Here is a 13083-nt window from a genome sequence, read left to right as displayed (position 1 = left end):
GCCCCCAGGAGTGGCCTGTCACCATCTTCTCCAGCCTGTTCCATGCTCCCTTCCCTCTCATTCCACCTGCCCCTAATTCTCCCTCTTCCCTAGTTTCCTCCTCCCTCAGTCCTCTCCCTGCCCTCTCCTGAGTGGCTCTCCATCTCTCCCCCCATCTATTCTCTCTGCTCTTCCTCCTCTCCTTCTCTGTCCCTCTCCTCCCTCTTCTCTCCCACCCCCTCTTTTCCACCTGGGCCTGAAGCAAAGCCCTTTACACCCAGTTAAGGGTAGGGGGGCACAATTTAGTTCCATCCGAGACCTCCCCAGGGTTAATAGACCCTTTGGCTTGGCCCCCTTGGAGTGAGACATCCATTTCCTTGGGAATGGGGGGTTCTCTGGCTGATTTAACTGGCCACAGAGGAAGCTCTAGGTCCGAGGAACCAAGTTTCCAAGGACTCAGCCTAGAACAGGACTTGGCGGGGGAGGGTCCTTGTAGGAGCCAGCCTACCCCATGGCCTCACCCAGATGCTGGAGACACACTTATTTATTATGCAGAGGCTCAGAGAAAGTGGGTGGGAGACTTTGGAGGCAGGGCTGTGGTGGCTGTGAGAGGAGCTGTGTCCAGGCTTGGAGCCCTGGATAGCCATAGGGGCAGCATCATTTCTTGGAGGACTGTTTTTTCCAGGAAGCCACCTTCTTACTGCCCCTCCTGGTTTTGCTGAGAGTAGGCAGGTCCACTTCAGGTGGTTTCATTCTAAAAATCAAAATAGAGAGAAGCAAATGCTGGGAAATGGGTGGAGAGAACTGGTGTGGACAGAGCTAAGAGCCCTGCCCTGGCCTGGCCCGAGCCGAAGTGGGCCTGGCCCTCCGCCTTGCACAGCTGAGGCTCTCTGGGTATTGCTCCAACCTGGGGTCCCAGAGGCACCTGTGACCTTTCTAGGTGCTCATAATTTTGCTTTTCTATCTTCATAAGAATTGTGTGATTTTCACGTGCTTGCAGAATACATAATTCGCTTCAGTTAATATGGCCACATTAGTGGACTTTTGACAGGTCTAGAAAGTTCCTTGCAGGGAGACAGCAGGCAGCCTCCACCCTTCTCAGACTGATGGTCTGGGTTGTAGGGTTTCACCACAAAGTCTACAAGAGGCCTCAGTCTCCACCACCCAGACCACTGCCAGTAGCTCCAGGGAACAGGCTTGATGTCCAGCTGGACCTGGGCAGTTGTTTAAGTGAGTCAGATGTCAGGGATGGCCCGGGGGGTGGGGTGCTGTGGGAGGGTGGGGGGGAAGTGACTTGCCACTTAGCCACTTAGCCACTTAGCCCCACATGAACTCTGTGGCCTATGGCAGAGCCAGGGGCCCTGCTGTGAGCCACGCCCATTCTGTTGATCACAGGAGGGCCCCGCAGCCCCCAGGCCAGGGTGGCCACCTACTTCTTCTCAGCCTCAGGAGGGGACTCCTCCAGCTTGTCCTCCAGGGCCAACGAGGAAAAGCTTCCTTGGATGTCTTCTGATATCGCCTTCTTGGCTGAGTCAGGGTCTTCCGGGCCCGGGATATAGGTTGAAAGGCTGTAGGGGAGGCAGGGAAAGGAGGGCAAGGTTCAGCAGAGGCACAGCCAGAGGGAGCCCGGAGTCAGCAGCTCTCGCTTGGCACTGCCAGCTAACATTCCAGTTCTGAGAGAGAGGAGACTCCCCAGGGTGGGTAAAGGGAGAGCCTGACCACTGGAGATCCAGAGACTCCCCAGAGGTCGGCTTCTCTGGCTTCTGTTTGAGGAGGGGATCATCCTAACTCTGTGTCAGTGACCCTTGTGCACCCAGCACTGACCACCAAAAAGGCCTGTGGGGGTGCCGGGGGCGCCACAAGGTGGGCACAGGAGAGAGCATAGGAGGCCAAGGAAAGAAGCCATCATGTATAGTCTTATGGGCAGATCGTGTCCCCCTCCCCAAATCCCCTCTACCCCAGAATATGACCTTATTTGGAAATAAAGTAGGGTCATTGCAGATGTCATGAGTTAAGAGGATGTCATACCAGAGTAGGGTGGACCTCTAACTCAACATACCTGGTGTCCTTATGAAAAAGGGGACAAGGTGGACACAGACACACAGATGGGGGAATACCACGTGAAGCCTGGAGGAATAACGCTGCCACAAGCCAGGCAGTACCAGAAGCCAGGAGACCAGCCTGGGGCAAGTCCTTCCTCTGAGCCCTCAGAAGAAGTGAGGCCTGCCCACACCTCTGTCTCTGGCCGCCAGAACCAGGAGACAGTACATTCCAGTGTCAGCCATTCAGTCTGAGGAACTGTTGCAGGGGTCTTAGGAAACTAATGAATACAGAGACAGGACAGGCCCTTTTATTCATTATTTCTTCATATTTATTGAGTCCCTGTTATGCCACTTGCCTGAGGACAGGGCATTTCAGGGACAAGAGACAAGCAGCGGAGGGGAGAGGAGGGCCTCTGTCATAGAAAAATGAAAAATGGAGGTGTGGACTGGGCTCTCCTGTTGGACAGAGGTGGCGGGAAAGTAGATTGTGGGAGTGCGTCTCGTGAGACCTTCTGAGCACCACGGTGGTGCAAAGAGCTCCCTGTGCCCCCACCCAAGCTGCTCTTACCTGCCTGTTCCCCCCCCCCCCCGGGGGGACAGTCACAGCTCAGCATTTCCTAGGAACTCAAAGCACAGGTAAATGAAGAAATGGGAGTCCAGCCGAGTGGGGCACCGGAAAAGGAGCCCTAGGTGGGAGCTGCCAATAGCAGGTTACATGGTGTGAGAGTCATGGTGACCAGGACGGGGAGTATCGGCCGTGCTGTGCAGGGAGGCCCTCCATCAGGCCTGGGCTGTGTTGGCAAACGAAACATTCTGGCAGCTGGGGACGCTCTCCTCTGCCTGGGCCGGGGCTGATGGGGAGTGGGGCCTGGTGTTACCAGAGCATGGAGGGTGGGCTTTGGGGACCCAGTCAGGCCTGGAGCTCAGGAACGGGAAAACAGCGCCTCCCCTTCCCCCTCCCTCAGCTGTTAGCACCTACAGAGCATCCCTCCCCCCACCCCCACTTTTAAGTTGTGGTTAAAAGTATAAAACATAAAATGTACCCGTTCTTCAGCGCCCACTTTGTGGCGTTAAGTACATTCACATTGCTGCGGATCACTCCATCTACCTCCAGACTTCTTCACCTTCCCGAGCTGAAACTCTGTCCCCATGAAGCACTAATTCAGTGCTCCCTCTCCTCCCCAGCCCCTGGTAACACCACCCTACTTGCCGTCTCTGTGTTTGACTCCTCTAGGGTCCTCATGCAAGTAGGACCGTGCAGTGTTTGTCCCCTTGTGACTGGCTCATCTCACTGAGCATAGCGTCCTTGAGGTGCATCCATGTTGTCGCGTGTCAGAATTTCCTTCCTTTTTAAGGCTGAGCAATATTCCACCATATGCACAGACCACAGTTTATCAGTTCATCCCTGGATGGGCACTTGGGTTGCTTCCACTTCTTGGATCTTATGAATAATACTGCATGAACACAGGTGTACTAAATACCTCGTCGAAACTCTGCTTTCAACTCTTTCAGGTATCTACCCACAAGTGAAATTGTTGGCTCATAATTCTATTTTTAACTGTTTGAGGAACTCCCAGACTGTTTTCCATAGCAGCTTGCACTATGTCACATTCCATTCCCACCAGTAGTTCACGCGGGTTCCAATGTCTCCACAGCCTCGCCAAAACTTGCCATTTTTGTTTTTTGGAGAGTGGCCATCCTAATGGGTATAAGGTAGTATTTCACTGTGGTTTTGGCTTGCATTCCTCTAATGATCAGTGCTCTTCACTCATTTTTTTAAAAATCAATTTCTGCATCTTTGGATCATTGAAGGTAAAGCATATGGAGATCGTGTTCACTTCTGAATCCCCAGGGCTGAGCATGAGGCCAGTCACGCAGTAGTTGCTCAGAAACGAATGAGTGGCATGACATTTAGGTTAAAAGCAGGGGCTGTGGGGATCCCTGGGTGGCTCGGCGGTTTGGCGCCTGCCTTCGGCCCAGGGAGTGATCCTGGAGTCTCAGGATCGAGTCCCACATCAGGCTTCCTGCATGGAGCCTGCTTCTCTCTCTGCCTGTGTCTCTGCCTCTCTCTGTGTGTCTCTCATGAATAAATAAATAAAATCTTAAAAAAAAAAAAAAAAGCAGGAATCTGCTTCTGAGGAGAGGAGCCTCCCATTCCTGAAGGTAGAGGAGGGGTGGCCGGATGACCATGGCGGCTGCTCATCAGTGGACACTCTGGCAACCAGCCCTTCCTCAGTCTAACCTGACCTCTACCTCCCAGGGATAAGATCAGCTCTAGATCATCATTCAGCGGAAATGTCCCAAGGGGTTCTATGTGCTGGGCCCTGGGGCTGAGCAAAGGACACAAAGAGGAGGGAGGTGCGGCATGAGATGCAGGACACCCGGCCCTCTGGGCTGGCACAGCTTAACAGGTGCACAGAGACCCGCAGCTCCTTCCGAACCCATGTCTGCTCCTCAGGGCAGAGCTGGCTCTTCAGGCCCGCATGAATCTCCGGGCAGTTGTCCTGGGCCGGGCCTGCCCCCACCCTTCTGCTCTGTCACAAGCAGGCTACTCAGCAGTGGGCACCCACCCCATCCTCTGCTGGGGCTTGGGAGGCCTCCGTGGGGAGCCCCCCATCCCTGGGCAGCCAAGCTCCTTCACTGGCCACAGTCAGACCCAGCTCCTCTTCCTGCTCAGAACCCTGCTTCTCCACGGGAGCCTCACAGACTCGAGCCCAGACGAGGGCTGTCTCTGTGGCGGGATCTGCCCTCCGCTCTGCCCACCTGCCTGCATTTACTCTGCAGACCTGTCTCCCCTTCCTCTCACCTTCCGGCCTCAAATCCTCCCACTGTAGCTGTACAAAACCGGGCGGATTCAAAGTCTATCTCTGGCAAGGAAGAAATGACTCCAGCTCCGGTTATCTTCTGACTCGACCACAGGAGCGACCCCAAGCAGGCCCTACCTCGCTGGGCCCAGCCAGGCCTCCGACCTTCAAGACAATAATACAAATGGCTGTGTGGTTTTATATCATCAAGCTTGAGGTGGTGGTTCGCTTCACAGATGTAGATAAGAGAACTGTTGTTATGGCAACATTTGCTTGTAGAATTCCATTCCCTTTTTTCTCTAAGTGCTTCCAAACTGCCAACCTAATAGGCCATTCCAGAATTAAGAGGAGTCCTACTGATTTATAGTCTCAGGAATCCTCCCCTTTCCCCTTCCAAACACCCTGTCCGTGCATGCGCGCGTGAGTCTGTGTTTTTGTCTGTGTGTGTCTCTGTGTGTCTGTGTGTCAGTGTGTGTGTCTGCGTGTTTGTGTCTGTGTCGCTTGTTGATTCTTTCCCACCATTTCTCAAAAACTTACTGAAATCTGTTGTAAGCATGAGGTCCTTTCAGGACCCTTGCGTACAACAAATTAGGAGCCTAGAATTCACTTCAATAATAGTAGCAGGACTAACAATTGTAATTTGTAACCTCGCAATTGATGTTAGTGATGCCAGAATTTCACACATACCTGACTCACCTAATCCTCACAACCCAACACATTGCAAACCATGCTCATTCTTGCCTAATAGACAAAGTAGCTGAGGCAGAGGGTAAGTGGTCCTTTTAAGGACAGTGGAAGCCTGATAAAGAGCTACATGTTCTGGTAACTAGCTTTTGGCATCTTCCGCTCCCCATCTATGACCTGCTCCTACCCCCCAGCACCTTGTCTGTTAAATGTCTCTGAAAAAGCCTCTGCTTGCTGTCTTTGGCACCTTCCAGTGGCCTTGGTTCATCTTCAGTATGGGCCTCCTGGATGTCATCCTCCCCATCACCTGTTTTTGGTATAGTACTTTCTTGAACCTGAGCAGACCCAGAACCTCCATTTCACTTTTTCCCTGGGACTGTCAATGAGCTAGTTGGTCTTGAAGGACCCCCAAGCCCTCCTTGAGTCTCAGGCTGTGGGGTCTTGGTGACTTTCTTCTCTGTACCTGGCTGCATCTGCCCTGCCCGATGTCCACAGGGTCCTTGGGATCCCTTCTCTATTAAACGGTCCAGATGCAGGGCTCAGGGAGTGACCTCTATGGTTCATCCCAGAGGAACTTCTTTAGGGTCAGGCCGACATTCTGGCATGGCTCAAACTTGGCGCACTGGGGAGTGCGGGCCCAGGCATCCAATGTGTGCAGGCAGGTGATGTTTTTTATGTGAATTTGCTCCTCACTTCATGGTATACGACACCTCAGCAAACACACTTTCCTAAGAGGTGGGACTTAACATTCTCATTTTAAAGGTGAGGACAATGAGGATTAGGGAGGCAAATGGTCCCCCGGCTTACAAAGAGCAGAGTTGGGGCTCCCACCTTGTCATGGGACTCCTGACCCACAGTACAGCGCAGGCATTCCAGAATCCACTCTTAACACAGCCTCCAGCAATGTCGTAAACTGTGGGTTCTTTCCCTGGGCAAGGCTCCACGCTTCTTGAGCCAAGAGACCTACCTCTGTTCACCTCACCCAAGCCGGGCCTGGGAGGTGCTCAATAGATGAGCATCACCTGGTTGAAAAGCCAGCACTCAGTGGCCAAGAGGCAGTGGTAAGGCAGCACCACCCCACTTCCCTTCACAAGAGCCTGGCCTCACTTCATGAGGGACCCTTGTCTATGTGGCCCTGCTGGTAAACAGAAGCAGCACTGGGATTACACACAGGATGGGGTGGGGTGTAATGGAACAGAAGGTGGAGGTGTCCCTAGGATCCCTACACAAACCTGTCTTCATTATTTCCCCACAGAAACCAGCATTGTGCAAACCATACCATGTCCCCCACTCTCTAAGAGGGAGCTTCCCCCAACTTGTATCCCAAAGAAACCAACAGCACGGCCTCAATCCCCCTTGTCACCTGCAAAGTCTTCTGCTTGCTGCCAGCTTCTGTTCCCACCAGTGTCCCTCCTATAGCAACGTCTCCTCCCACCCCGTGCCTGCCCTGCATCCCAAGTTTTTCCTGTTTTACCTAAATTTGTAGTTGTCTGGCAGGAAGTAGCCCATCTTGCAGTCTTGTCGAGCCTGGAAGATCTGTTTCAGCAGATTCTGCTTGCTGAAGCCATATCCATTCAAAACACAGCCTCCAAAAAGAAGCTTCCCCCCAGCAAACATCTGTCAATGGACAGGAAGGATGCAGTGAAAGAGGCCCGCAGCACACCAGCACTGAATCTCAGGACAGTGCCCTGGGCTCTCAGAGCTTGTGCCAGGAGCCAAGTCTCTCTCTGTTGGTGCCGGGCCCTCCCTAAGCCACCCAGCCTGTTCCCAAGGAGGGCATCCCCACCATCCTAACCTTTGCCCCCTGCTTGCCCACCTCCTCAGATGCCACTTCACACACAAGTGTTCCAGGGCCCTGCGGCCAGAAGGGTTTCTTCCTGCTTAGAGGGCTCTATCACACCCGCATACAGCCAGCTGGCTCAATAGGATGGGAGCCTTTGGAGGGTAGGGCTCTTGTCCTACTGCTCTCTGAATCCCCAACCTCTATATTCAGTCTCCAGCAAGTAGACAACTGTCCAAGGGTTTCTGTGCAAGGATATCCATTATAATGTTATTTGTTATGTACCCCCCCCCAAACAAAATAGAAATAACATAAATGTCCAACAAAAGACTCACAGGTAGAGAAATCAAATGAAAGATTCTTATGCAGTGGTTAAAATCACAATTTAAAAACCTGGACCCCAAAGTCAGAAAAAAGACTGAAAAAGCCAGAGGCCAGAATGTTAGCATGGTTGTGCCCTGGCACTTCCAATAGTGCTGGATCTAGCAGGTGCCTGGCACATACTTGTTACATGAACAAATGAGACAATCTGGGTAATATGGGGAAGTAATTATTTTGTAAATTGTATATTCTAGATTTTCTACAATGAATATATATATTTACTTTTTATTTTTTACAATGTCCTGTTTTTAGTAAAAAGTTATTTAAAAACAGATGAAGAAGAGGGCACCCTGGGTGGCTCAGTCAGTTAAATGTCTGATGCTTGATTTTTACTTAGGTCATGATCTCAGGGTCCTGAGATTGAGCCCTGCATGGGGCTCCATGCTCAACGGGGTGTCTGCTTGAGGATTCTCTCTCCCTCTCCCACCACCCCTCACCCTGCTCACGCTCTTTCTCTCCAATAAATAAATAAATCTTTAAAACAAAACAAAACAGTAAAAACAGATAAAGACAATTTGGTTCTCTAGGTTAGCTGTCCCCCAATCCCTTGAGCCTTCCAGGCTGAGGGATGCATGGGGTCAGGCTGGGAATAGGAGACTGGACTCCAGCCCTGGCTCTATGTGCTGAGTAAGTCTCAGCCAGGCTTTCTGTCCCTGTTCCTCAGATCCCACAGACTCTCTCTCCTCTCTGCTCCCATAACTGTGAGTCCACAAGTAAGGCTGTAGGAGACAATATTGGCAGGCAGTTGGCAGTTGGTGCCCCTGGGCCTTGCTCACCAGAATCATCCCCTGCACCACAGCATACTTCTTCACCAGTAGGGGTGGTTCCCTCTGCAGGGGGCTGTCCAGATCATACCGCAGCAGGCGGTAGGGGTCATGCTGGCACTGCCAAGACAGAAGTAAATGCCCATCAATCCTATGCCAAGAGGATGCACTCAGATTCTTGCATTGTCAGGCTGGTCAGGTTCCCATGGAGTCCCGGAGCTCCATTTAACACTTCCCCCTAACTTTTGTTCAATGGACTCTTCAGCCCTGGCACACACACCTCCCATGACCATTGCCATGAGCGTTTGGGCATCTGGGTCCATCTAGGGCCTTCTTCTGGTGAGGGCTGTCATGGAGATGACTGCCTCCCACCACATGACAGCCACTAGCCCCACCCTTGAGGGTCTGCAGGACTTGAATGTCCCTTCTGCCTGGGAGAAGCCCTGCTAGAGATTTGAAGGTATACCATATTCATGGATGTGTCCATTTGCAGGGTTCCTCCACCCTCTACCCATTGCTGGCTGCCCCTCTGGACACCACCCTAAATCCATTAAATCCAGGGCCAGGACCTGAATCAAACCTACATCTCAAGGTAAGACCTTCTCAATCCAGAGTAAAGCTTGTCTCTTTCCCCTCTTTTCTTCTGGATGCTACAAATCCATTAAAATGGCTAACGAATATTGTTTTCTGGTTTTATCTATTTTTTTTATCCCAGGTGTCTCCAGCTGTTCTGCCTGATATTTCAACTTAAAATGAGAAATCCAGAACTGTATCTGGTGTTCTAGCTTTCACAGCAAGACCATGTTAGGGAACATTTCTGCCTTAATCACACACTGATGCTGATGTCAGAGTCCCTGTGAAACCTGACACCTTCCTCCAGATCTGTCCTCTGCACCCCTCAAATCCCACCACCCATTCCTCCAACAGATTCAACCACTTCAGATCAGGCCCTGTCCCCACTCATGCTGCTCACAGCTGGGCTGGACTGCCATGCATCCTATGCTTACAGAGAATTATTAATGAACAATTAGGAGGGACTTTGGTTACCTTAAGTTCCCATGTGGGCAGGGATCCTATCTGTCTATACATGAATAAGCACAGAGCAGGACTCAGTAAGTGTTCACTACATTTATGTAAATTGGGGTTAACTCCAGAAAACATACACAGCTTTGATGTACAAGACTAGTAAAAAGGCTTTGGTGTCTGGTCAGAAGGGTTCTGACATTAAGCTCCTGGCACTGGGCAGAGTGCAGGCACAAAGGTGGACACACGGGGTCAGGGAGGCCACACTCCTGGGAGGAGAATGGAGAAGGTGTCCCAGGGAAAACACAAAAACTTGGAATTGGGACTGCAGTAAAGGGAGAAGGGGCAGATAGAGGATAAGAGAGGGCACAGGATGAGAGGATTTGATGGAAGTCACCAGATGGACACAAAGCTGACATGCTTATGTGGCATCCTCTGCTCTGGTTGGGGTGGGGACGGGGCCACCCTTGCACTGTGTTAACCCTGCTAGGGATGGCTACTGGCTAAGGATGATGTTGAGACTCAGGAATGACCCTGTGGCCAGGACAGGACCAGGGGGCTTTCAACGTGCCCCTGATGGACAGATCCTTGAGACTTCAACCACAGTGAACAAGGACCTTAAGCACCTCTTTTTCCGACCACCTTTGCACAGGCTGCTGCCTCTGAAGGGAACATTCACCCATCTGCACAAACCCTCTTAACCTGGGAGATTCTCACTGACTCTCTGGAGGTGGCAGGCCCCGTTCCCCACTCCAGAGCTGGCCCTTCATGGCCTTGTTCAGGGCTGCTATAACTGCTGCCCCATCATGCTGGGAGCCCCTCTGGGGCCTGGCATGGGGCCAGCACACAGTAGGTCCTCGGTCACAGTCTATGAATATTTGTGAGCCCATCTCTGCTCTAAGTACTCACACAAATACATAACCACAAGCTATGGTGAGTGCTGTACATGAAAATGGCAGAAAAGTTCTCAAGGTCAGAAAAAGCACTTGCTTCGATGTGGTGACATCCATCTCAGGACAGGAGGATGAATCAGAGGGAGAAAAGACAGGCAAAATAAGACAGACAGTGTGTGGAAGAGCGTGTGCAAAGGCTCCGAGGAGAAAAGGAAGTGAAAGAGGGCCCACGTGCTGAGGTCGAAGGGCAATCTCTCAGCCAGATGCTCAGCCAGTCCTAGAGCCTCTGTGGGGGGTCTCCCCCACAGGGCTCTTGATGCCAAGACCCTGGGGCCTCCTCAGCTGGGCCCAGGACCAACCTGGATACAGGGTGAGGCTCGGCCCTTCTGCCGGTGACTGTAGAGTGTGTCGAGCAGCCACTGGAGCTGTGCAGTACTGGTGGGGCTCTGGCTTGAGACTATGCCGAACACCAGGACCTGGCTGGGGTCACGGGGTGCAGACAGGAAGCGCTCTAGCTCCACATCAGTTACCAGGGGTGCCTTCACCATGCACTTACAGCCAGCCCGAATGTCTTCCTTGTGAATGAGCTTCCGCAGCACCAGTGGGCAGTCAGAAGTTGAGGCCGCCCACCTGGTGGGGCTGCGCCCCTCTCGAGCCTTCCTTCTGCAATGAGGAACAAGTGGGCCAGTGCTCAGTGGGCCGGGCTCAGGCCCTAACCTCTATGTGCCTCAGGGTTCTCAGGTGCAGAACTGGTGACTCCTTCATCCATCCAACAAAAAGTGTGGAGTCAACTTGAAACCCTTTTCTTTCTCTGACACCCCACATCCCATTCAATCTATCAGTAAGCTGGTCTGCTCTATATCCAAGAATGATCTAGAATCCGACCACTTTCCTGAAACAACCCCCTCCCACCCCACTCCTACTGACATGGCCCAAGCCACCATCATTTCTTGCCTGGATGCCTGCAATGGCCTCCTAATGGCACGCTGTTTCCTTCCCTGGCCCCTCTTCAATCTATTCTGCATACACCAGACAGGGATCCTGGCTGGCAGGGTTCATGTCATGTCACTATTCTCTTTGAAACCCTCCAGTGGTGTTCCATACTTCACAGAATAAAAGCCTAAGTCCCTATGGTGCCTTCCAGGCTCTACATGATCTGGCCTCCTTCCTCAGCCCCTTGCCCTCTCTTACTCTCCAATATTGTCACCTTTGCTTATTGTGCTCAGCTGCTCTAGCCTGTTTATCTCCAGCCTCAGGGCCTTTGTTTTTGCTGTTCCTTCTGCCTGCCTGGCTCTTCCCCTGGGCAGCCACACAACTCACTTTCCTTCCCATCTCCTTTATGTTTTTGTGCAAATGTCACCTTCTCACGGTGGCCTTCTCTAACTGTTCTATTTGGAATTGCATCCCTTAGCCCTCAAGAAATGAATAAAAACTATCCCTGAGGAAATCCAGCTATTGGACTTACTAGATAAAGATCTTTAAATCAGCTGTCCTAATTATGCCCAAAGTACTAAGGAAACTAGGAATGAATAACTAAAAGAAACAAGGAAAACAATGTCCTACCAAATAGGGAATATCATGAAGAAATAAAAAGCATAAAATAAACTAGAAATTTTAAAGTTGAAAGTACAATAAATGAAATGAAAAATTCAACAGCAGATCTGAACAGTCAGGAAAAGGAATCAGTAAACTTGAAGACAGACCAATTAGGATTACCCAGTCTGAGGAACAGAAAGAGAAAACAACAACAAATTAATAGAGGCTAGTTTCACATGGGACACCAGCAAGAATGCCAAGATACACACAATAGGAATTCCAGAAAGACAAGAAAGAAAGGAGCAGAAAGAATATTTGAAGGAATAATTGCCAAAACTCTTCAAATTTATATATCTCTAAGAAGCTCAACAATCTCTAGGTAAGACAAATTCAAAGATATCCACAGTGAGACATATTATAATACAATTGTTGAAAGTGAAAAACAAGAGAATCTTGAAAGCAGCAAACGTGGTTAATCATATAAAAGTGATCCTCAATAAGATTAACAGCCAATTTCTCATCAAAAATCATGGAGGCTCGGGATCCCTGGGTGGCACAGCAGTTTGGTGCCTGCCTTTGGCCCAGGGCGCGATCCTGGAGACCCAGGATCGAGTCCCATGTCGGGTTCCCGGTGCATGGAGCCTGCTTCTCCCTCTGCCTGTGTCTCTGCCTCTCTCTCTGTGACTATCATAAAAAAAATAAAAATAAAAATAAAAATAAAAAATAAAAAAAATCATGGAGGCTGGAAGGCAGCAGAATGACATATTTAAAGTAGTAAAAGAAAAAACCTTTCCAACAAAGAATTCTATATTGAGCAAATTTATCCTTCAAAAATAAGAGAGAAATCAAGATAAAAGCTGAAGGAGTTTGTCATTAGTAGACCTGCTGCAAAAGAAATGCTAAAGTGCCTTTAAATTGAAATGGAAAAATACTAGACAGTAGCTTGAAACTATATGAAGAAATAAAAAACAAAATCAAGATGCATAAAATGTAGTTTTTGACAACAACATGGCAGAAGGCTGAGTTTCTATAGGAGCTGAGATTTTGTACACTTTTGAAGCTAAGTTTGTATTAATTCAAGCTAGATTGTTATTGTAATCCCTAGACTAACTACCAAGAAAATAACTAAAAACTATACATAAAAAGAAATAAGGGAATCAAAATTGTATGTTTTGGGTGACTCAGTTGGTTAAGTAT

General features: G+C 50.3%; 1 protein-coding gene across 7 annotated transcripts in view; it reads right to left on the bottom strand.

The window, feature by feature from the left end:
* Window positions 1–508: 508 nt before the first annotated feature.
* The window catches only part of C20H3orf20 (chromosome 20 C3orf20 homolog), a 77483-nt gene continuing 64908 nt past the window's right edge, over window positions 509–13083 (bottom strand). For all 7 annotated transcript variants that reach the window (XM_049097584.1, XM_025449041.3, XM_049097585.1 and 4 more), the window contains 5 exons: window positions 10710–11013; window positions 8447–8554; window positions 6984–7126; window positions 1413–1547; window positions 509–733 (listed from right to left, as the gene is read on the bottom strand). In XM_049097584.1, coding sequence (XP_048953541.1) covers window positions 637–733; window positions 1413–1547; window positions 6984–7126; window positions 8447–8554; window positions 10710–11013 — 787 coding nt within the window. In that variant the 3' untranslated portion in view covers window positions 509–636. The remainder of the gene's footprint in view (window positions 734–1412; window positions 1548–6983; window positions 7127–8446; window positions 8555–10709; window positions 11014–13083) is intronic.

The sequence above is a fragment of the Canis lupus genome, chromosome 20 (genome assembly GCF_003254725.2).
Source record: "Canis lupus dingo isolate Sandy chromosome 20, ASM325472v2, whole genome shotgun sequence".
In the NCBI taxonomy this organism is placed as follows: domain Eukaryota; kingdom Metazoa; phylum Chordata; class Mammalia; order Carnivora; family Canidae; genus Canis; species Canis lupus.
The sequence above is the reverse complement of the archived record's forward strand: the minus strand, read 5'-3'. Positions and strand labels throughout refer to the sequence as shown.